The following is a 24,472-nucleotide window of genomic DNA, read 5'->3' as shown; positions in this document are numbered from 1 at the left end:
GTGCATTTCTGGTCACAGTGTCGGGCAGAGGGTTGCAGGATTTGAACCAAGAGTTGATGAAGAAAGAGCAATATAGTTCCAAGCGGGGATTGGAGAACATGCAGAGGATGGTGTTCCCATGCACCTGTGGCCCTTGCCCTTCTGGGTCAGAAAAAACAGACTCTGAGAAATTTGTCTTTTTTTAAAAATCTGTGGAACATTTAATTAATGTGTGCAAACATACTTCACAGCAAAACGTTACAATATCAGATGTAATACTAGCATTGAAACTCCTACATCCTCCAGCAGCTCAGTTTTATAAATGGAACAGTACACACCCAATATTAGTACTCCTATAAGGTTTAACAAAGTCTTTATTGTTGCAGAATTCGGGGCCACAAATCCCCTAAAACATTTCCATCAAGCAGGGTGTCCTTTTTTTTAAAATATTCTTTTCTTAGGACAACAGTGTAATTCTGGACAACTGCAAACAATTTGGTTTTGTTGGATAGCAGGTCACCAGTGAGGGCCAAGATTATATTTGCACACTGCCACCATTCCCCTTCACTGCTTTCAAAGTAGACTTGTTAAAATAATTTGGCACATTTCCACCATGTAAAGCATGAATACCTATATTACAAAACCTAGACAGAAGGGCTATCATGTGTCCCCAGATCTTGGATCGGTGATGTCATAACATGCAGTGCACTAAAGCATTTGTGAGCAGCAAGATTTATCACTGAATGCTGCCAATTTCAGCAAAATTCTCTGGCACTCTCAGAGGTTAATTTAAAAATGATGTAAGTAATTTAATGGGTAAATAAGATTATGTAATGTAATGTAACGTAACTAATTTGTATATTGAGTTATGAAATGTGTCACAGAGTCAAACACTTCTAAAATGGTTAAATTCTCCAATTATACCCAATAATACCTGCAAAATATAAATTCCCTCATCACATAAATTTTTCTCATCTTTAATCCCGAGGAGGTGAAGTTATCAGAACATATTTAGATGGGGTACTTCTAAGTCCAAACAAGACATGGTGGTAATAGAGATTTTGTTCTAATGTACCTCATTTTTATTTCCTGCTGTTGGTTAAACAAGCTATAAAGTCCTGCATCATGCTTTTAATGGTATAGAAACATCTTAAACATTCATATACTTCCACATCCCATAACATTTCACGGTTAATTAGCTGCTGTTGAGAAATGGTCGCTGTGTTTCTTCTGGCCAATGTAGCAGCCAATTTGTGTACAGTAATGTCTCATGGACAGCGATGAGATGATTAACCAGTTAATCTGTTTTTCCACATGATGATTTCAGCATTGGGAGAACTCACCAGCTTCAATTAATTCCGTTGGATGATTCGGATTCACTTGAATAAATAGTTAGGGGCTTCGTTCCAGAAGATGCAACAGGACCCAAAAAAAAATCACAGAAAATGTTTATCTCCTTTACCCCTGAGTTAAAAATACTGTATGTCTTATGTTCCCACCTAAACTGTAAGATTATGTTTAAAAAAAAACAGTGGCTGAATTGCTGCCAAGAAAGACAAAATTGCACAAAAGTAATATTTACTTTCTATCAGTCATGGTCATTTGCAAAGGTCACCAGAGAGATTCTGGGAGTGGAAGTTCTGGTAACCTTACAAAAAGTGGAGTTGGCACATTCTGGTCTCCTTGCGGTAGAGGCCTGATATTATTGTTTCCACAATTTCCCCAATATCGCCACAGCATGTAGAATCTGTGACTGCGTTTATAGCACTCTGTGGGTTTATGTTTCACTCCCGTGACACAAGAGCATTCTAGCCTAGAGCTCTGTGGATGAGATGTAAAACTTCTTTCTCATATGGATATCAAAAATCCTATGGCACTATTTCTGTAAAGTGCAGAGCAATTCATTCCAGTACCCTGGGCTATACTTAGCCCTGAACCAACATCACAATAAAACTGATTATCAAGTCATTGTCCATTTATGGGAGCTTGCAGTGTACAAATTGGGTGCTGTGTTTCCTACATTACAATCATTGGCTGTAGAAATGCCACTCTTTCTTATATACTGTGGGATATCCTTCCATCTTCTTGGGAAGTGATCCAATTCCCTCAAAAATCTATTGGTACAATCAGTCTCTAGTCTTCCCCTAATCCATCTCCTGCATTTACCCCTCTGTGAGTGAAGCGGTTTGACAACACATCTCTGAACCCTGGACAAGCCACTTCTCTGAAATTCCCTCTGTATATCACCTCCAACTTGTCCAACAGCCTCCCCAGTGCTATTCTGGTTCGAAAACTTCCAGAAGAGGAAAATGTGAAAATGAAATAACAATTGAACCCACCAGTATGCTTAATCACCAGATAATCCCAGAAGAGATCCAAATCTTTTGTTACCAAAACAGAGAAATGGGAGGTTTCAATTCACTTTGCTGCATGGCTTGTGTGTGGTGTAAATAATGTTTGAGTGTTTCAACAGTTCTCTCTCTCACAATAATACCGATATAACTTGAATATTTCAGGTACAAAAGGTTTGGCTTTATTAATATTAACTCCATGATACCAATTCAGAAATATTCATCCATTAGGGATGGTACTGAAAATCTCGTGTATTATTGATAACAGTCTCGGAAAACAGTGCATCGTTCACGATGTTTTTCTGGGAGGTTTTCCCTGCACTCGAAATAACTGTTTTATCTGGGATAAAAACCCTTCACCATCAATGTGTGTGCAGTGTGGAATGGTGCCATATAGAACGATTCTCTCTCTACAGCACACACAACATCATGAGAATGCTCTTTGCAGAGCATTATCAACACCGAACCATATAAAGATGTTTTACATGAATAAAAAGCTTGGTCAGTGTTTGAAAGGGTGACAGACCAGAGACAGAGAGAGAAAGAGGTGGAGAGGTTTAGGGAGAGGGTTCCAGAGCTCAAGGTTTGGTAGGTCAAAGCATGGTGACCAAAGTTGACTCATTAATATTGGGGATAGAGTGGGCATGAGGCCAGAGTTAGTGAAGGTCAGAGACCTTGGTTTATAGGGTTTGAGGAGACTTCAAAGATGGGGATGGGAAAAGGGTTGAAAACAAGGGGAGAAATTTAATATCAGGGTTCTGCTTAACCAGAATTCAGTGTGGGTCAGTGGGTCAGTAACTATGGAGTGGAGGGGTGAGGAAGGATTCAGTTCTACACAAGGCTAACAGGGCTTATCATTGTGAGAAAGACAACATTTGAAGCACCCACACATTACTTATGGGGGTTAGAATGATGGAGTCTGCTCAGGAGTGCATTGGAGTGGTCAAGCCTCAAGGAACCAAAGGAAAAGCTTGCAGAGATGGGTGAGCAGGGCCAAGGGAGGAGTGGAGCACCCAAACAAGGGTGGAAATAGGTGGTCTTGGTAATTGCAAGGACGTGTGGTTCCGAGCTCATTTTGGGGTCTAGTATGAGACAAGAGTTTCAGGAAGGAGACACAAGAGGCTGCAGATGCTGAGATCTGGAGCAACACACAAGACGCTGGAGGAACACGGTGGGTCAGGCAGCATCTATGGAGGGAAATGGACAGCCAACATTTTGGGTCAAGACCCTTCGTCTGAACTGCAGAAGTTTCAGCTTCAATTTCAAACTTTATCACACAGAGGGAAATGGGTATATGGAACAAGGTGGCAGTGCAAATGGACAAGCAGATACAATTACATTTAAAAGATATTTGGACAAGTACATGGATAGGAATGTTTTAGAAGGATATTGGCCAAATGCAGGCAAATGGGACTAGCTCAGGTAGGAAACATAGTCGGCATGGATGAGTTGGGCTGAAGGGCCTGTTTACAGCGCTGTATTCCTCTATGTCTCTGATTGCCAAAGAGAGAGAGAGAAAATTACAGAGAGTTGAAAGTTCAATCCTCACCATGTTTTTAACCACTATGTCTCTGTTGAAAGGTTGTTGGGGTTCTAGAATAACCTCACTACATCCTGACCTTTCCACAAGCTAAAGAAGAATGAAAGAAGAATTTAAATCCTGCTCCAGAACACTATTTCACAGCTCCCAATGAGTATTCATTGCTGAGCGTTGTTGGAGAACAGAAGCAGGCTTGTCGATAATAACATTTAGAACATAGAACAGTACAGCACCGGACAGGCCATTCAGCCCACGATGTTGTGCCGATCTTGATGCCAATTTTAACTAAATGTCCTCCTCCTGTGTATCATCCATATCCCCCATATTCATGTGTCTATCTAAAAGCCTCTTAATCTCCACCAAACTGCCTGCTTCCAGTTCTACCCCTGGTAACCCATTCCAGGCACCTCTCTGCGTAAAAAACTTGCCCCTCTCGTCACCTTTAAACCTCCCCCCTCTAACCTGAACAGCATGTCCTCTAACATGACATTTGTGGTTCAAGCCTCCAATATGCATCATTCAGCCTTGGGAAACAGCATAGATCCTCTGCCTCCTTTGCCTCATTCTGTTGTGTGTTACTCCTATCAGGGAAAAGGGGCAAGGGAGAACATGGGGGATATACAGACAAGTGCCAATGCGTGAGAAAAGTGGATGTCAATTGTATCATATGCTCAGATCCATTGACTTCCGTAGAAACAAATGTACAGAAGCAAATACAACTGGTAGACGACAGTGTTCCACACAAGTGGCTGAAGACAAATAGAAACATAGAAACATAGAAAAACTACAGCACAATTCAGGCCCTTCAGCCCACAAAGCTGTGCTGAACATGTCCCTATCCTAGAAATTACTAGGCTTACCCATAGCCCTCTATTTTTCTCAGCTCCATGTACCTCTCCAACAATCTCTTAAAAGACCCTATCGTATCCGCCTCCACCACCGTTGCCGGCAGCCCGTTCCACACACTCACCACTCTGAGTAAAAAACTTACCACTGACATCTCCTCTATACCTATTCCCCAGCACCTTAAACCTATGTCCTCTCGTGGCCACCATTTCAGCCCTGGGGAAAAGCCTCTGATTATCTACCCGATCAATACCTCTCATCATCTTATACACCTCTTTCAGGTCACCTCTCATTCTCCGTCGCTCCAAGGAGAAAAGGCCGAGATCCCCCAACCTGCTACCTCACCCAACTGCTGATAAAGCACAGAGGTGAGCCATTCAGCTCAACAGCTGAATTCTAGCAACAAATAAAATTGGAAACTGAAGTAATAAAAGATAAATGCAAGCAATATTTAATCAATAGATATTGAATAGTTGAAGGTATGTTACTTGGCTCAAGTAGTGAGTTTCAACACTTCTTCTTTGGAGCAGTAAGTAGAAGGAGACTTAGTATCCCAGATGAGGAAATCCATCTGGCCTGCACTATATTTTAGGTAAATTGCCAAGCAGTCTGAGTCAATTGGCTGAGGGGAGGACATGAAGGAGGCAGGAAAACAGCAGGGGACAATATAATGCATCGGATCATAAGCTGCTGAAATTATACAATGTTTTGTTTAACTGCACAAACTGTACTGGCCCGAGGGAATACTGAGGAACAGAGGGACTTTGGTGTATATGTCTAAAGAACCCTGAAGATGGCAGCACAGGCAGATAAGGTGGAGGAGAAGGTACATGGGATACTTGCCTTCATTAGCCGGAGCAGAGAATTTCAGAGCATGGAGGTTATGGTATAACTTTATCAAACATTGTTTAGGCCACAGATGGGGTAAAGTATACAGTTCTGGTCACCACACAATAAGAAGGATATGATTGCACTGGATAGGGTGCAGAAGAGATACACCAGGACGGGGAGAGACTATGCGGGGATATTGGATAGGCTGGACTTGTTTTCCTTGGAGCAGACGAAGCTGAGGGGGAACCTGAGAGAGGTGTATAAAATTATGAGGGACATTTACAGAGTATCTACCAGGAAACTTTTCCCCATAAGAGAGGTGTCAAAAACTAGCACACAGGCTTAGGGTAAGGGGGATTTCGATGGGATCTGAGGAAGAATTATATTCACCCAGAGTGTGGTTGAAATCTAGAATACACTGTCTGAGTAGGTGTTAGAGGCAGATACTTTCACACTATCTAAGTATCTACGTGAGCTCTTGAATTGGCAAGGCACAGAAGGCAATGAACCAAGTACTGTAAATGGGGTCAGTGTTGATTGTCAGTATGGACATGGTGAGCTGAAGGGTCTACTTCTGCACTGTTTTACTCTATAACAACAATGGTCCTGAGGCTCACTGGGATGCAAAGCACTTTGTGTCCCACTCAATTATCTCTTTAGTGCCCTTACTCTAATTGACAAAGGGCTAGAATCAATCTCTTGCTTCTATTTTGGTTCCTTATTTTGCTGATGGGAGAATTAATTTCCCCAGAAAACAGGAGGCTTCTATTTGTTCAGTAAATTGAGAGAGAGTTTTGTGTTCAAGTATCAGCAATATAAACACGGAGAGAAGGGGGTGTATTCTGATGCTGCCAACCTTAACACAATTCACTCATGTTAAGCTCTCCCCAAAAATTCTTCACACTCCTGAGCCAGCTTCACAACAGCTGCTGTGTGAGGAGGAGAACGGCTGGGGGCAAGAAACGAATGAAGGTTAATCAAAATCTGGTTAAGAAAATCTGCAAATGTTTAGAAAGTTTGAAAGCAGATGCTGCTGTCAGTCAGAGCAGAGTAGCACTGATATGGGATGTGACCAAGGCTGTAAAACTTAATGCTAGGCTCTGACTCTTTGAATACTTTGGTTGAAGAATTAGAAATGGAATAACATTTGGAATCCAAGTGCATAATTGCACTTGCAAATATTAATTAAGCAAATTTGGGCTCCAATCAAAATGGTAAAAAATGCTGTGAAGTAAAAGCTACTGAAGGAGTAAGCTATCACAGCTCAGAAATGCACACATTCTTAAATTTAGAATACTCATCAGTTACTCTTGCAGTATTGATTTAATTATCTTACCAACTTATCTGCATTTCAATTTTTTTAAAGCTGTATTTCAGGTTTCATTCTTCCCAGAAAGGAATTTATTCTATCGACAGGAAAAATGTGCAGAATAACAAGTGTAGTTACAGAATGAGGATGATGTTAGCCTTTGGTTTTCCATGTCCATGGGAAGGGCCAGTGTAGGTTGTGTGGCCTCAGCCTCATTTCAAGTCAAGTCGACTACATTTAAAATCTGGCCTCATAGTGCATCCCGATACAGCTTGTGAGATTGAGACTGATAAATATTAGTCTGTGTCAGCCTCAGTAAGGAGAGCTCAGTCCAAGAACTTCATCAGAGAAGTGGCCAGGGTTGTTCTTGAGGTGTTGGCAGTAGATCTCCTACTCTGCCAGGGGGGAGGGGCACAGGAATTTGTGGTGCTACCTTACAGGTCTGACGACCTGAGTTCGATCCTGACCTCAGGTGCTGTCTGTGTGGAGTTTATATGCTCTCCCTGTGGCTTCTCCCTGATCCGAAGGATGTGCTAGTGGGTTAAATGGCCACTGTAAATTACCCTATAGTGCAGGCAAGCACAAAAGAATCATAGGAGAGTTGATGTGCATGTAAGCGAGATTAAGTTACAGGTATACAGGGAAATAAAGAGCAGGAGGAATAGGATTGATGGGATTGTATGGATCCAATAAGCCAAATGTAGTCCTTCTGTAATCCAGTAATTAAAAGCAATATGATTGGACTACCTCTTTGTATTGCAGATGGGAATGATTGGACTGGTACCTTGTATGTGCTTCAATCCAAAATGAGCATTTCCTTTATTCAAGGGATCACGAGCAAGGTGTGTATTTATTGTTCCTTCCTACTTGCTCTGTGCACTTGAATTAACTGCCTTGGTAGAGGGCAGTTAGCAGCCAATTGGTTAGGTACAAGTCTGGAATAAGATAAAGGTTAAACAAGGCAAGGAGGACAGACATTACCCCGATGAAAGCAAGTTTTTCCAGAGAACAGATGGGCTTTTATGGCTATCTTTTTAAATTCCAGATTTATTAGAATTACCTGAACAGGTGGGATTTGACTTGTCTCTGGATTGCTTGTCCAGTGAAATAAATCACAAATCTCTCATTCAGGGGCTGGATAGCAGAATAGACCCACCACCTGAAACAAGGAGGCTCTTTGGATGCCTCCACTGAGCCAATCTCAATGATTCCTTGCATCCCAATCAACATTAATAAGGCAGTGAGCCTATCAACCATTCACAAGTCAGTACCAACCAGGCCAAGCCAATGAACTTGGACCCAACTGATGAACAGCTGAATTTAGCGCTTTATAGTATACTTGCTTTCTCTTCCTTTGCTGCGTCTCACCCAGGGTAGTGGTTTACCGTGGGAGTGTGTTACCTCTTTGTGTGTCATGGGAATATCTGATTGACTGAGCATCATAGACATGTCTATTGTCCTCATCAATATGTACCTGTGCAGACGTTCCCTGCAGGGTTTATCACCCAACAACTAGAACTGGCAATCCCAACTGACTGCTCCCATCATAACCTCTCAGCAACCTCAGTAGCAACTAAGGATTAAATCTCCCATGTTACTATCACCCTTGTGCACTCAGTTGCAAAGTCATCAACGCAACTCAATCCTTACTTCACAAGCAGCACCTTGAATCCAAACGGTGACTGGACACGTGGAAAATGGATAACGTTGCAGCTTTTCCAACATTGTCCATACCTCATGAACAAACAAAGAGCTTTGATGCATTTAGTGCCGTTATCATGGCGAAACAAGCAAGGGTGCTTCACAAGAGCAAACAAAATTTGAGACTGAACCATGTATGGAAATATTAGGGCAGCTGGCCAACAGGTTGGTCAAAGTGATACATTCATAGAGCTATGCAGCATGGAGATAGACCCTTTGGTCTAACCTGTCCATGCCAACCCAGGTTGCCTACCTGAGTGAGTCCCTTTTGCCTGTATTTGGCCCATATCCCTCTAAACCATTCCTACCCATGTACTTGTCCAGATTTCTTTTAAAACTTTGTAATTGTACACAGCGTTACCACTTCTTCTGGCATCTCCATATACCCACCACCCTCTCTGTGATAAACTTGCCCCTTGGATCCCCTTTCTCCTCTCACCTTAACTGTATACCCCATAGATAGGTTTGAAGAGAATCAAAACAGAAGAGAGGTAGCAAGGTGGAGACAATTGAGGGGAGGGAACTTCAGAACCTGGGGTCTGGCAGCTGAATAGTGGGGCAATAACATTTGGGGAGCAGCACACGGAGTGTCATAGATTGCAGGAAAAGAGAAGAGCCAGGTGATGGAGGGAGAGGAAAGCAAGAGCAAGGATTTCAAAGTCAGAAGCAGTGCGGGCGACTGAGCGAAGGACTGGCATGTGAGCTGGACTTCGGAATGAATAGGGCTCAGTCCACAGAGTTTTGAAACAACCTTAAGCTTGCTGGCCAGGAAAACATTGGAATAGTCAAGTATTGAGGTAATAAAGACTTGATACAAAACAAACTGCCTAACACAGTATTTTCTCATCGCCCTACCCATTTACTCATTCATAGTGACCGCACTGAAGATTAAACCCATTTGTAGAAATTGACTAAGTTGACAATCTTTTGTTGTCTGCTGAATTCCTCCAGCAAGCTCCTTGAGTGCTTCCTAATCCAGGTGTTAGTCAGCACAGGAGGTCTAATAAGCAGGTGATGCCTCCACCAGGGTGTGTCGCACTGCTCCGCTCCAGAATCACATCCGGACCTGACTCCACAATCATGCAGTCACAATGGAGCACAGTAAGGTGAAAACAGCAACAGTGCAGGGATGGGACAGGTTACAGAGGAAGTCATGACCTGAGCTGACCAAAGTGCTGGGATTTTGTGCACAAGTTCTTCTTCTCTGCTTTAACATTCCCTTGGGATCAAGGATAACTTGCTTCCACAATAGTTCTGCGGGTCCCAAGGTGGCTGATGAGAAGGCTGGTGCTTAACGAGGTGAGTGTTCAGTAAACCGGGAAATGATATGCCTCTTCCACTATTTACACCGGGCTGCATTGTGCACCTGATGAATGGACTCAAGGTTCTCCAATGCAATCTACAATGCTCCATCTGTCAGCCAATGGGCCCAGAACAGACCCAAACAGACTGGTATGGCCCCGACACCTTTCTCAATCATTCTCCCCACAACGTGGCACCTCACTGACGTGCTTCCCGCTGGGATGGAGTTAATCTACATAGAACATAGAACAGTACAGCACTGGACAGGCCATTCGTCCCACGTTGTGTGCTGATCTTGACATTATATTATACTGAATGTCCTCTTCCTGCGTATCATCCATACCCCTCCATTCCCTTCATATTCACGTGTCTATCTAAAAGCCTCTTTAACTCCACCAAACTGCTCACTTCCACTACTACCCCTGGTAACCCATTCCAGGCACCCACCACTCTCTGCGTAAAAAATCTTGCCCCTCACATCACCTTTAAATTTACCCTCTTCTCACCTTAAAAGCATGTCCTCTGGTGTTTGACATTTCTACCCTGGGGGAAAGATTCTGACTGTCTACCCTATCTATGCCTCTTATAATTTTAAAAACCTCTATCAGGTCTCCCCTCCGCCTCTGATGCTCTGGGGAGAATGACCCAAGTTGGTCCAACCTCTCCTTAAAGCTCATACCCTCTAATCCAGGCAGCATCCTGGTGAACCTCTACAGAATGACAAGGAAACTGTGCAACCTAAACCATCTCCACCTGAGAAGCAGGGTTCAGTCAATGAATTACAGTAAGCTTGAGAACGTGTGTTCAGGATCCAAGCCCCACATCAACTTCACTTGTTCACTGAAGCAAACAAGACACAGCTCTACACATACAGAGTATATATCTATATATATGGAGATTAGCTTAGCTGTGTACCTACAAACTTTGGCTTCTTTACTTTCTCACTGAACATAAGATATTCACCCAAAAAAATCCAAAGTAAATAATTTCCAGGTTGTGTTCGTTCATGATTTAAATACACACCAAGTCACCTCTTCATAAAAAGCAGACATCATTTCGGTTGAATTATTTTCCTTAAGGAGTTTCCAGAATGCACCCATTCATTGTTATATGGATTGATCTCCCAGTTGGACTTAATTGCAATTAACAAATTAAAAATTGTGAATATATAGCGAACTTCATGGGGTTTGATCTGCTATTTTACCAGAGAAAGTATCAGCTTCTTTGGAATGCAAAAGAAAATTACTGTAATACACTTCTCACATATTTAAGAGTGTCCAATAAAGAGGCACAGAAAAATAAACTGTGGGTTACCATGCTGAACATACCTACTTGTAAAAGCATTTCAAAACCAGTGCTCTTCCAAAGAGCTGTTGATTTATGTGGCTGCATCCCGTCTCATTAAATGTTTGTCACTGTCAGTCTGTGGTGATGTTCACAGCAGGTTGCCATGTCATGTCACACCAGGTACCATGATTCAGCAGAGGTTAATAAGTATAAACTATTCTGCTACAGAACAGTTTGCAGATCCCGGCTTCACTGCTTAACATGTCAGGTCAACGTGTAACTGACTAGTGCATTGGAATTATTTTATGTCAGATCAGTACAACATAGCAGAACTTCTCAGTTAGGTAAAACAAGCCATTTGTTATTGCAGTATTTGAAACTTTACTCTATAGACCAAGGACTTCCTTGACCCAGTGGTAACTGAATACAACCTTGGACCCACATTAAAAAGAAAATCTTCCAGAAGCGCAGAAACCTCAACAAGATTTCTCTGCGTAAGCATTTACTGCCAGTATCCAGGGCAATGGATTTTCATGCTGTAGCTATGAAATTCACATTGTTGCCACTAACCACTTAAGGCCCCATTGGGAAGCCTAGTCAATGCCTGACAAAAGTTGATGCAAAGCAATAGTTGTTGTCTTTTGTTTGTTGCCTGGCGTCTAACAGAGTACTATTATGCCCCAGTGATTGAAGTGGCCATGTTAAACCCCTATATATAAAAAGGGTCTAAATTTTAGTGACAGCCATGAAGTGTGATAATGCAATGTACAGCTATGTGGGGCTGAGCTTTTATTTTGTTTTAGAAGTACTCCTCACTGATTATTTCTGGAAATCCCCATATTTGGTGAAACAAAATCTCAGCTGAAATAAGCAAAAATTAGGCTTAAGTCAGAAACTTGTGCAAAAATAGACATGGAGGGAGACAAATGAAGCCTTTGTGTTGTGAGGGCACAGAGCTAGTCACTGAATAAATTTATTGGAGACTTTTGATCAGAGAATTCAGACTAAGCACTCTACCACAGTCAACCTAGACAGCACCAAGCATATTTGTGCAAACAAGTGCTTGCAAATAATTACCATTCTGAGGTATTCCAAAATGTTAGACGTTTAACAGCTCCAAGACCAGAGAAATACTAATCAGGACCTGGTTCTAACCTTCCCTTACATTTCAAAATTATCTGTATGTACAATATATAGAATATACAACTCAATCTTGTATTAAATTACAACCTAATCAAATTACAACCTAACCAAATTTCCCCAACCATATTACAACATATGTTATGGCCACTTTGAAATGTTTACCGTTTACTTAATAAAACTATATCTCTGCTGGTGAAGCAGGGTTTCGAAATATTGCCCACAATTTGAACATCAAAACAACTGTCGTTAGAAAAAAAAACATTCGCCGCCCTTTACTTATTTTGTGTTGCTGGATTTTACGTGGGACGTTTACAAATAATTGAGGCACCAAACACTTCATGCTGACCGCAATGGGGCAAAATCAGTAATATCTAACCGTGCAAAGTCAGTCTCAGGTTGAATTGAATTGGGGAGTAGGATTAAAAGACCACGTCTGAACCGTCAACCAGCGCGTTCCTTTCATCAAACTGATAATCGAGTATTTTTTCTCCTTGCAATTATTAAAATATGCTGCTTCATATCCACGATATTACTTAATTACTTATTCCATACGGATTTATCATTTTTTCAGTGTTTGTATTTACTTCTTTTGTTTACGTCGAGCCCTCACATATTTAGGCATGTTTTAATTGATTTGGTTATTTAACCCAATTTTTAAGCTAAAAGGGGATATAAATATATGAATCCACGGGCCTAGATGTTGTGGATAAAACTGACTTCACTACCCCCTCAGTCTCACACACACACACACACACACACAAACACACGCAGAATGCTGGCTTAACATTTCAACGCTTAGTGTTGAGTTCCGCAGTGTTAACCCTCCCCTCGCTCTCTGGATGAGGCAACCGTGCCGTCAGGGTAAACTCCGCCGTTCGCTTGGTGTAATCCCTCTAATTCCTGGCCACTAAAAGCCACCTTAAAAAGAAATTCAACGAGAGTTCCCAATGTGTTGAAAACACGCAACTGAGCGTGCAGTGTTTGAATACAGGATCGTCGTCTGACCTTCAGGAATGTGACTTCAAATTTTACCTCCAAGTTTAAAGATTTTGGTTAAGGGTTTGCAAGTTTTCCAATTCTCAGACCCAGACAGCGATTACACTGTCAAACGAGTTGGAAGTGGAAATCCCCCAGATGTTATTAAAGGTCAGCTTGGACCCCATTTAAGACACACAGGGCGGCTGATATTACCGCCCTATCCCGACCATGTCACACAAACCACCGGCTGTTGTAAAGCTTTTGTACATCATTCGTGACCTTGAAACTTCTGAAAAGTTACAACGAATAAATCAAGTCAAATTTCAATGAATCTGGCGGCATTTCTCTCATAATGCGGGATATATCAGCGTCCTGGAATGAAATGTATTTTAATTAATTTTTTGCAGTATTAATATTAAAATTGCTAACTTGCCTCAAAAGCAGCGCTTCGGCGCGACAACTTGACAATGACATTAAGAGACACTTTAAAAAGCAACTCCTGAGGCAGGTCTGAGGTTCACGAGGAGAAAATTAAATTGGTTTCGCGTCGTTCAATTAGTTCACACCTTTCTCCTTGCAGCCCCCTCTCCCCCACACCCACCTCCCCACACAAGCACACATTGGCCCCATCGACACCTTGCCCTCGATACGTAAGAACCCCACTTATCTTCCCGCGCCCACACACACACCTTACACATCCCACCACACTCGACCCCCTTCCCGCTCTCCCTCTACCTTCCCTTTCCCAGGAACACTTATTTTGTTATAAATAAACACTAAAAAAAAAATAAACTGTATTCGGTTTTGATAGAATGGATCTCCGACAAAAAAAGGAATTCTACAATTACGAGCGAATTTGCCTAAAATTATAATTAACAATTCATAACGTCGAAAAGTAAACCAACATAATGGACAAGGTTGTTTTATAAAACGTATTTTTAAACAGTATTACAAAAATATGAAAATCGCGCACAGTTTTAACTCCACACGTTAAGCTCGGGATGTGTGAATCTCAGACCCTACCCCAAGGCCCGTCTCGCTTTCTCCCATATCTTCAAAATTAAACTTAACCAGCGTTGTTGTGTCCCGACCAAATTATTTACCTTCAGTTATACGTGTTAGCTAGATCGATTGAAACAACACTTGCGCCTTAATGGCACGAATGTATTCGTATTTTAGAAGAATATAAGGAGCTTGTAGTCAACAAGGTTTTCAAAAATGGCAATTATAAGGACTGCTGCCGTTCATACGAGCAAATCTCGAGGTTTGCAACGAGCTGGAATTGTACCCCGAAGTCCCCTCAGTGCAACATTCATCTGAACTTTATTAAAGAGAACGGCATCCAACGACTAAATTAAATCAAAGGCCCATTTCAGGATTTGACTGTGTGTTGCATTACTGATTGCAAGGTTGGGTGAAATTGTGAAGGACAGATTTTGTTCTTAAAAGTCATAAAACAGAATTAGGGCGGGCTGATATTACTCTTATCATTTTAAGAATTTGTATTTGCATATTAACGACACGCAAATGCAGGAAAACAGATTAAGGAATGAAGAGGCAGCGGTTGGCCGAATTAACCGGCAGCTAACTCTCCAAGGCCGAGGGTGACCCCAGCCCAGAAACACGGAGACATTTTGCAGAAGTAAAACAGCTTCTGAATATCTCTTGGCCTCTGTCACCTTACACTTTCCAAATTACAGAATTTATATTTCGAGCCTCGCCAACGCTGTGCCATCCTAGCGCTTGTCAGAGGCAGCTGGGCACATTGTGTGACGGGGGAGCCGGCGGGACTCACGGCTACTCGGTTTCCAGAGGTTCAAACTTGCCCTGAGTTTCTCGACTTGGGGAACACCGTGTGTGTGTGTGATTTTGCTAATGGGTTTTATTTTATGTTGTTGTTGTTGCCCGTGTCTGATCCACCACATGGACAACTGTCTGGCTTCGGCCACTTGCCCATAAAAGAGCAGACGTCCGGAATGAGAATAAAAGATAAATTGTTCGCCCAACACCTGCGACCGCGAGCAAGAACACAAGCTCGCACACTATTCCATTCTAAAACCTCGCAGCGCCGGGTACTTTTTAAAACAAAATGAAAAACGAGTTGTTTTTGTCTAGCTGCTTCTAATTAAGGTAAGTTTGAAGAGACCTCATTCGGAGTTCACTTCCAAAACTCTGTCCCTTCTTTCGATACATGAGTATAATTAAAATGAAACACCTAGGTTTCATTTGCACAGAGAATTTTTGCCTTCACAAATACAACGCGCGTGTGTGTTACAACAATATGATCCATGCTGCGTGTTGTAAATACGTCTGTCCGCGACTAATTCTTGGTTAGGTGGCTAACAACGAAACAAATTTGAGCAATCAGGTTATCAAGGACGAAGAATGACTGGGCATACAAACCCCCAGCGACCTCGGCCAACGGAGATATTCAATGCATTATTGTTAATGCACAATTATAGTATTTTAGATACAACAATTAAGTGATGGATTCGACCTGGAATAATCAAAAAAAACATGCTCTCGTCCATTTGAGATATACGTATTTCAAACAAATCCAACACAGTTCCAAACAATCTCGATAGAACAAAACACACCGCTCGTTACAGGTTCCGAGTCTGGCCACTGTAAATCCGTTTACTAAAATGGCTTAAACACGCATAATCAATATCATGAGAACTTTGAATTTATGGGGTTTATGCAGAAATACAACAATAAAACAAGTAATAAGATATACAGGCCAGAATGGGTTTTTTTTGTAATGATTATTTGTGATCTTGAGATTTTAAAAAATAGCTAAAATGACAGTGAAGGGTTACTATGGAAACTATATTTCGGGGGGGGGGGGGGGGAAATTACCGCACTGTATTTCCAAAAAAAAGGGGAAGTTGTGGCTTTATGTTAGACAAGGCCTTAAAACCAAACTATTAAAGACTAAATATTGCGGTCTCTTTGCATACTTGAAAAGAGATGCGGACAAACTTACTGTTCATAGTCGGGTTTGCAGTAAAGTTTTCTGTCTCGAAAATAACAGCTCCTGGTGAGTGGTTGTTGACATACAGTACATTGCAAGCAATGCTCATGCCAAGAAGCGTCGTTAACTCGCATCAGAAAGCGGTCTTCTATAGGTCGTTGACAGCCGTCACAAACTTCCTTATGTTTGCATTCAGAACCTGAGGACAATGTTATATTTTTTTAATCCTGCCGGACTTTATCAATCGAAGTGGCTATTCCTAAAGTAAGCATTGATCAGTGTCTCCCAATCACCGCAACAAACACAACCGGTTTATACACTCGCTGGTTTTCTGTTCCAGAATGCAAAGATCAGTTCAGTGACAGTTCCACCGAATGTGTCACGTTAAAGTGAAGCGATTCAGAAAATAAAACAAACAATTGGTGCAACATTTTCGAAGGTGTCCACGGTGATGTTTATGTTTATCAAAATCTGTTATCACACAGCTCGTTCCAGTCTTAAAACATCCTAAATAAATACAACATCTGCAATCCCTCCTCCCCCATGTCATTGAGTCTAACATATTGCAATCTGCTGCTCTTAAAAAGTCAACTATAGTTTCAATGCGAAATGACAGCAATGACTGACTTTAAAAAAAACAGAAAAAGAAAAAAAAGTTTATAAAGTGTTTATTTACCGATAAGCATTCCCAGGGTGGTTGGACCTGAACGTAACGGGAGCTCTTCCATTTTTGTCCCGTCCAACATCTTCGGGCAGTCGGAAGTTCTGTTCAGGCACCTAACCTGGGATTCGTGACCTGTTGTGAGAGCCATCCTTAAGATCACTTATACCACAGCACAGAACGGCGGCCTGTCTCCCTCCCCGGCACTCGCAAGGTCCAACTTTTAATGCTAGCTGTAAGTGCAACCAATACTATTTCCTACAAACGTTCACATGCACAGGAGAGGGGAGAGGGGGGAGGAGCGGGGTGGGGGGGGGAAGGGGGAAGCCTTTTAACTTGGTATCGTAGATAATTGATCGCTGCACTGCAAGTCAGTCAACACTTGTACCGTTTTTTTTAAGGGGAAAGCCACTAAAATAAACGTCTATTTATTAGTACCTGAAGGGAGAGACTGAAGGTTGAAACTCACCGGGACAAAGTTGCAATTTAATCTACTCCTGCTATTTTTTTTAGGCAGAGGAGGAAATTAACTAGGAGGAAATCCCAAGAAGCGAGCTGAAGGTTTTCCCTGGATGCGCGGATGTGAATGTGCCATGGAGCGTTCTCCGGTGCGAGTTGGTATTGAGCCGGAGAGGGAGGGAGGGAGGGAGGGAGGGAGGGAGGGAGGGAGGGAGGGAGAGGAGGAGGAGGGGAGGGGAAGAGGGGAAAAGGGGGAGGTGGTTAGCCCTGCGCAAGGATACATACGCCAGCACGCCGGCGCTGCGCCCCTTCTTGACATTTCGACGTGTCCCCGCCCGCTGTAACAGTGCGCCAATGTGATGGACCGGTTCCAGTGTGACAGTCCCAGCCGATAAATAGGGCGCCCCTCTAATACACAGACCAGGTGGGCAACATTTCACTTTTATTTCCATTGCTTTAATTATTATTAATTTTTTTTAAAAAATCATGTTCTTGATTCATGTTTATAAAAGCGTAAAGAAACTGACAAAAATGCAATACGAGGTTGTTTTTAATGTAGCAATTACCTATTAAATCAGGTTAGCTGTGACTTAAATATGCGTTTCTCTGCTGCAAATGTGAACTGGCGTTAGTGACGAGTTAATCGTTTCGGAAATTCTGTGTTTTTGTTTATGTTAAAATGACAGGGAAGGAAATCGTTAAACGTGGCCAATTGCTACCCAGAGAGCGCCGCAGATGTGAAAGGTGAGAGTTTTCAGATATTGAGAAATCCGAACGTTTGCTGTGTTTGGCCATTACAGATGCGCTTGCCACCATCGTTGCCCATGGCGTGGCTCTCTCTGATTAGACCGGTGGATTTATTCTGTATTCTAGAGCACAGAAATCTTTAAATATTTAATTGAAGTCTACCACAATTCTCCATAAAAGCCAAATACTTTCCCCAATGTTCAGAAGCACGACTAATATGTTGAACAATCGCATCCCGGAGCTCACTTGGTACAAAACACTTGGCTCACTTGACCCGGTTTTTACTAGTCAGGGGTGTTAATTAGCACCAAAATAACATTGTTAATGCACATTTCAACTCTGAGGTCGCTAACGGATCTCTTTTGATACTGACGGCTACCACGACAAAATAAGGCCTAGTAGGTGTCTTAACCTTACACCCCGCAATTGCTAGCGATAAGCTCACACAGAAACAGCGCCTTAGAGATCAGGGACACGAGAATAATCCTGTTATCAACGCACGGATCAGACAGCAGCTACCGTCCCTGTTAAAATATGCAGGGGTACATTTTCAGATAACGTTCAGTGCTGAGCAGTATCGTTTATCATTTTCTGACTGGGATGTTTGAGGCAACATCTAACAATGTCACCGTTATCCGGACTAGGAGGGGGGCTTTCTGCACGTCAAGTTACTTCAGAGTTCTGCACTCGCAGGCACACTTTTAGTACGTTCGACCCATACTGTTTAACAAGTTGTCGAAAATGACATGTAGGAATAATGCAAATGAAAACGACAAAGTGCGTCATATTTAGAAACAGTGACCTGAATAATAATATTTGGGATACCTTACTTTGTTGTTCCATTCAGCTTTTATCATATGAAGGCCGAAATATTCCAAATGAAATTTAATATATATCTGAATTTCATAAATTGCACGTGTGCCCCGAGTATAAATAAGTCGCCGGTGTAAAATTCTGTGATGCACTAATGATCTCTTTCCGAACCGGGTCCTTATAATTTTCCGATTGAAATAAATAACAGTTACACTGGGGGAGAAATAGCGTTTGTTAGATCTTGCGTATTTTTCCCCCAGCCAGGAGAAAATTGCATGATGTGCTGTCTTTCACATATTTGGTGCGCTAAAGTATGCGTTAGTTGAGTTGAAAGCAATGCATCTTCGGATGTTTATAGGTGAAGCGTTTAGGCAACAAAGGTCCCACTGTTCCGCATCCACGCTTTACACGTCTCTGAGCAATAGACTCTTTTCGTTTAGTCCTGGGGTGAGTGAAGTCGAGTGCTACGATGGTGCAATCGCCTGGGACCAGCGCCCTGAACAGTTGATTTTATGTAATTAAACCTTCCTTATTTTCCGTTAGTTCAATAATCGAAGCCACATCAGAGGGACATCAGAAAAAAAAATAAATTGAGTAATATTTTCTTGCAACTGGGAGGACTGGAAAATATCCATCGTTATATTTGAACAAATTCTCTTTGAATGAAATTTCACATAATCGGTCCTAAATATAGCCCAGGTCCACAGAATAAGTCGAGGCCGTTAAAAGGGGGGGGGGCAGTTATTAAATTCTAATTGGCATCCTGGGGAAATGGTTTTAAAGATCATAAAAATCTCACATTTATTTTAATAAATGTTTATTTTTTGCATTGTCTGTGGTATGATGACTGATTATCGAAGGGAGGTTAAAACTTTAAAATAATGTTAAATGACAAATTATATTCTAACCTAGTTTTTCTTAATTTGTTCTTCAAAATAATCATTCCTACCCTGTCAAATCTACACAGCATCTATCATCTAACGATTGTTCTTAATTCTGAAACGAATTTAGCCCATGTACCAACAAAATTATGTCTCATTATATCTACCGGAAAACTGGGTACACGGGAACTCGGATGGATATATCTTTCCCTTCTCAACATCTTTGCTTTAGGAATATTTGGTATCCAGGGTTAAAAATTATGGAATTTATAAACCTGTTTCCCGTTCATTAAACGTAGTTTGGCCTTTCGTTTAATTATTCTCAGTTGTAATACTGTAAGGTATCCGTTGAGCATAGTTCTAGAATTCCGGCGATTTCTCCTTCGTTGTTTTACTTAATCCCTTTGTGCAACAATGAAAGAAAATGTACTTGTAACACTTCGCTTATAATTCCATTGTAAATTTAATTTAATATATTTATAAATCATCTGTCGATATTCTTAATACCAGCGTTAGAAAGGGACAAAGCCATTGCTGTAATTTATTTATGGTGGGACTGCATTTTTTAATTTTTTTTAAATTTACAGACAGTCATTATCTTTAAACAAATTGAAACTTCGAACCACAGACTAGTAAAACCGTACCCCGGCCTCTAATTTGTCCTTGTAAATGTCTGAATTGGGTGTTTGATTCTTGCATTCTTTCCTGCTAAATGACTTGCCATTTACTTCATTTGATTTTGCAAAAACATGCGCTGTTTTCTCGGGTCCCTGTTTTTGTAATGTTGGCATCGTCTTGAAATTTACTGGACAGATTTAAGTATCAATGTAACAGCGCTAAATTAACATGTGGCATTCCCCCGAAATTAATGTTTCTCATCATAAAAATATTACCTAAAGAACGATTCAACGAATGGATGCATTGTGACATAATCCTTCTCGTACCACTATTAATTTTAAAGCAGTTTGATCTGATCTATAATTCATGTCACATTTTATTTTGTGGCCTTGCCGAATTATTACGCCCGGTCTAAATGCTTAGGAAAATATTGTACTGTAACAAAGAGCACAAGTAGAAGCAGTGCAGATTCGAAGCGATTCACTACAGTACCTTAATTCCTCAAATGCATCAACTCTTCGGCAAGCAAACTGCAAAGTGAATTCTGCCAACAAAGCAAATTCGGACCAGTGCGCCCTCCGCCGGCCGGTACCGACAATACATTGACCTGTCCCCACAACAATAGAAAACATCAGTGCGAAGACGCCACCAACAAAGACAATTCTCATTTCAAACCGAACGCCCTCCTCTTAGGGCCAATCTTCCCCTTCATAGACTACTCACTAATGGTAAAAAGACGAAATCATTTCGTAGAGTATTGGGGTGTGTGTGTGTGTGTGAGAGAGAGAGAGAGGGGGGGAATTACATGTAATATTTTCACATCATTAATCGAGATATTGCAATTGGGGCGGGACTTAGCACCATAACACGGCTTGGTGAACATCAAGTTTTGACGAGTTCGGTTCAGCTGAACTTCAAGACAAAAATGATGCCAGTAGAACGCCCGATTCAGAGTTGAAACGCAATGCATTTTCTGCAGTATTTAGAAGACTATTACTCAAAAGAAACGGGTCTTCAATGCCCTCTCATTTAACCCCCTCGCCTTCCCAAAACTTCTAGTCTACCCAAGTGTATTTAAAATACATACCTAAAAGAAACAAAACACTGTGCTTATAAAACTTTAAAAAAAACTCCTGCGGATATAATTCAAAAAGTTGGACTTCTCTGATTCACTCTCCGCAGCTGCTGCCTAACCTGCAGAATCTTTCCAGCATTGGCAGCTGTTAATTTGCAAACATCATCCTCTTCAGTGGCCGGGGTGAGAGGCGGCTATAAATTTCATAAATAGCAGCAATTTTAGTTTTCTTTTATTTTCTTGAGAAAATTTGTAGGCGTCGTTAATCCTCTGGTTGTAACCGGAATATCCCACACATAATACTTCCCAACGATTTTTACTGCTGTGTGCAACGTATTTAAAAAGCCGCATTGTAGCTTAAGTATATATTCAGGATATTTGTGGGCTGCATTCGAGAGAGGGGGTATTTCTAACATGATTGCTTTTAGACTTCCTCGCCATCGTTTAAGCGATTGCAAACGTTTTTTTTCAGCAGCTAACACAGCACCATTGCACAGAACCAGTCTATTATGTTTTTAGCAGCGTTGCTTTGATAAAGGAACGCAAATTGGCGAGGACGCTTTATTATTTTGACAACAGACTATCGTGCATTGTTTATTTATCATTAGTTTGGATAAAAGATTTTATTCGTTGGCGCTTGCAGGGGTTGGGTTGTAATCAGTTACACAATACTCAAAATATTACCCAGTAATTGCAATGTCAAGTAGTAGTTTGACATTTACGTCATCGGTGTTAGCAGTGAAAACAACCCCGATGGAAAACAACACTTCAACGCTCGAAGGCAACTATTTGCTACTTACAAGTGTATTTCATGCGTCAGTACATATCAACCATTATCCCACCCTCCCTGGACACATTGGAGGGCTGGCTATTATTTATTGGTCTTATATATATATAAAAAACACTAAACAGAAATCTGTAGTTTTTGTGTTGAAGGGGATGTGCGCTGTCACCGTCAATCTGTTATCATTGCAACGACGAAATATCGGTGTGGTTGTGCGCAGGTTATTTGAGGATGAACCTGGTGGAGGTCTATAATGGGAGCGAACATCGCCCCCCCCCCCACCCTCGCCCACTCTGGGGCAAATCATCTCATCCAGGAGGTGAAGTTCTATTGAAGATGGGAGCGGTGTACTACAGAAGGTCACCTGCTGAATGGTGGGCGGATGGGAGAGGGTAGGAAAGGTTTAGAGGGTTAGAAGCGGGACTAGCTTAGATAGGCATCTTGGTTGGCATGGACGAGTTGGGCCGAAGGACCCGCTTCGGTGCTGTAGGACTCTATAATTTGGGGGGGGGGGGTCACCTGTTGCAGAGTGTGGGTGGGGAGGCTTCATAAGATAAAGCGAACTACCTTTATTAGTCACATGTACATCGAAACACATAGTGAAATGCATCTTTTGCGTAGAGTATTCTGGGGGCAGCCACGCTTCTGGCGCCAAGCATAGCATGCCGTATGTTTTTGGAATCTGGGAGGAAACCGGAACACCCTGAGGAAACCCATGCAGACACGGAGAGAACGTACAAACTCCTTACAGACTGCTGAAGAGTTGGGGCCAGCTGTTTGCAGAGGGAGGGGCAGAGAAAAGCGGTCATTTGCTGCAGAATGGGCGGCGTGTCACCAGGCGGAGGCGCGGTTACAGGTTTATGAATGGGTTACGGCGGGCGGGAAGAATTTATTGGGACGAGGTGCGGAGACGGGAAGGGTTGGGACTCCCGCCGGCACCATACCATACATAGACTTAATACAGCACGGAAGCAGGCCCTTCGGCCCAACTCGTCCGTGCCAACCAAGGTACCTACCTGAGCTAGATCCATTTGCTCGCGTTTGGCCCACATCCTTCTAAATAATTCCTAGTCCAAATCCTCGAGGATTCTTAATTCGTGCCTTTTTTTTGGCTTCACTTCCCGTGTTATATCACTGACCTCGCCCAATGCCAAGCATTTTCTCGAAGTGTTTATTGTGGGAACATTTGCTTTGATTAGATTATGGGAAAACAAAACCTTGCTTGTTTCCAAAATCACAACCACACGTCCCTTCCCCCAAATCATTCCCTCAAAACTCGTCTCTTCACCCTGATAAAGCGCTACTGTTCCGACGCTGGGGAAGCTCTGTGTTGACCCTTAAGAAAGGGGTCCCTGTTATTTGAGGAGCTCATAAAAAAGGCGGAGAAGCTGCAGCCTACCTGGTGCTGACGCGGTTCTTCCTGGTCCGGTGCTACTCAATGGCACTGCCTGGTTCTGGTCTCCGGCCGGATCCTGCCCCGAGATTGCCCCTGGTAGAAGTAACGCTGTCTCCAGAGTAGAAAGCGCCTAGTACATCCTTTCTTTTTTTGATCGCATTGTTGTAATATCTAGACGGGGATAAAACGTGGAATTAGGTTGAACGGATAATTAAATAACTCCTACCGCAACGATGGCATAAAATCGAGGTTTGCAGTTGGCATCGTTCTTTTGCATGACTGGCAGTGATGGGTTAGTGGGTTAGTGGTGGGGAGGGGGGGGGGTCTTTCACTTTCCCCACGGCTACCCAAGAGATTCCTGGCTATTCCTTCTGGGAAGCTTTAAACCACTTAGAGATTGTACAAGTAGCAGGTCGTGTAAAAAGAATTTCAAAGTTATCTTGGGGGTGTCTCACTGAAGTATTAAACCTCAATTGGCTTCAGCATTAAATGCGGGGAAAAGCAGGCGGTCAACGTTTTGGCTCAGGACCCTTCTTCAAGACTGAAGATAGGAAAAGGCGAAGCCCGAACGTTGACCGCCTGCTTTCCTCCACGGATGTTGCCTGGCCTGCTGAGTTCCTCCAGCATCATCGTGTTTTTCATCTGGATTCTAGCGTCTGCAGTCCTTTATTTCTGTAGCATCAAGTGTGCTTAACTCCAGGAGGGGTTGTAAAACACAGTGCATCAGAATCCGTGCTTCAGTCAGATCAGGTGCTTGAGGGAGCTGTATCCTCGGGAAACTGGGATGCTAACCGACG

General features: G+C 42.2%; 1 protein-coding gene across 1 annotated transcript in view; it reads right to left on the bottom strand.

Moving 5' to 3' along the window:
- The window catches only part of lmx1bb (LIM homeobox transcription factor 1, beta b), a 202,861-nt gene extending 185,808 nt beyond the window's left edge, over positions 1-17,053 (bottom strand). Inside the window, exons 1-2 of the mRNA XM_052037153.1 lie at positions 16,918-17,053; positions 16,254-16,440 (exon numbers count right to left, since the gene is read on the bottom strand). Coding sequence (XP_051893113.1) covers positions 16,254-16,440; positions 16,918-17,053 — 323 coding nt within the window. The remainder of the gene's footprint in view (positions 1-16,253; positions 16,441-16,917) is intronic.
- Between the last annotated feature and the right edge of the window lie 7,419 nt (positions 17,054-24,472).

This window comes from Pristis pectinata, chromosome 23, assembly GCF_009764475.1.
Source record: "Pristis pectinata isolate sPriPec2 chromosome 23, sPriPec2.1.pri, whole genome shotgun sequence".
NCBI lineage: Eukaryota > Metazoa > Chordata > Chondrichthyes > Rhinopristiformes > Pristidae > Pristis > Pristis pectinata.
The sequence above is the reverse complement of the archived record's forward strand: the minus strand, read 5'-3'. Positions and strand labels throughout refer to the sequence as shown.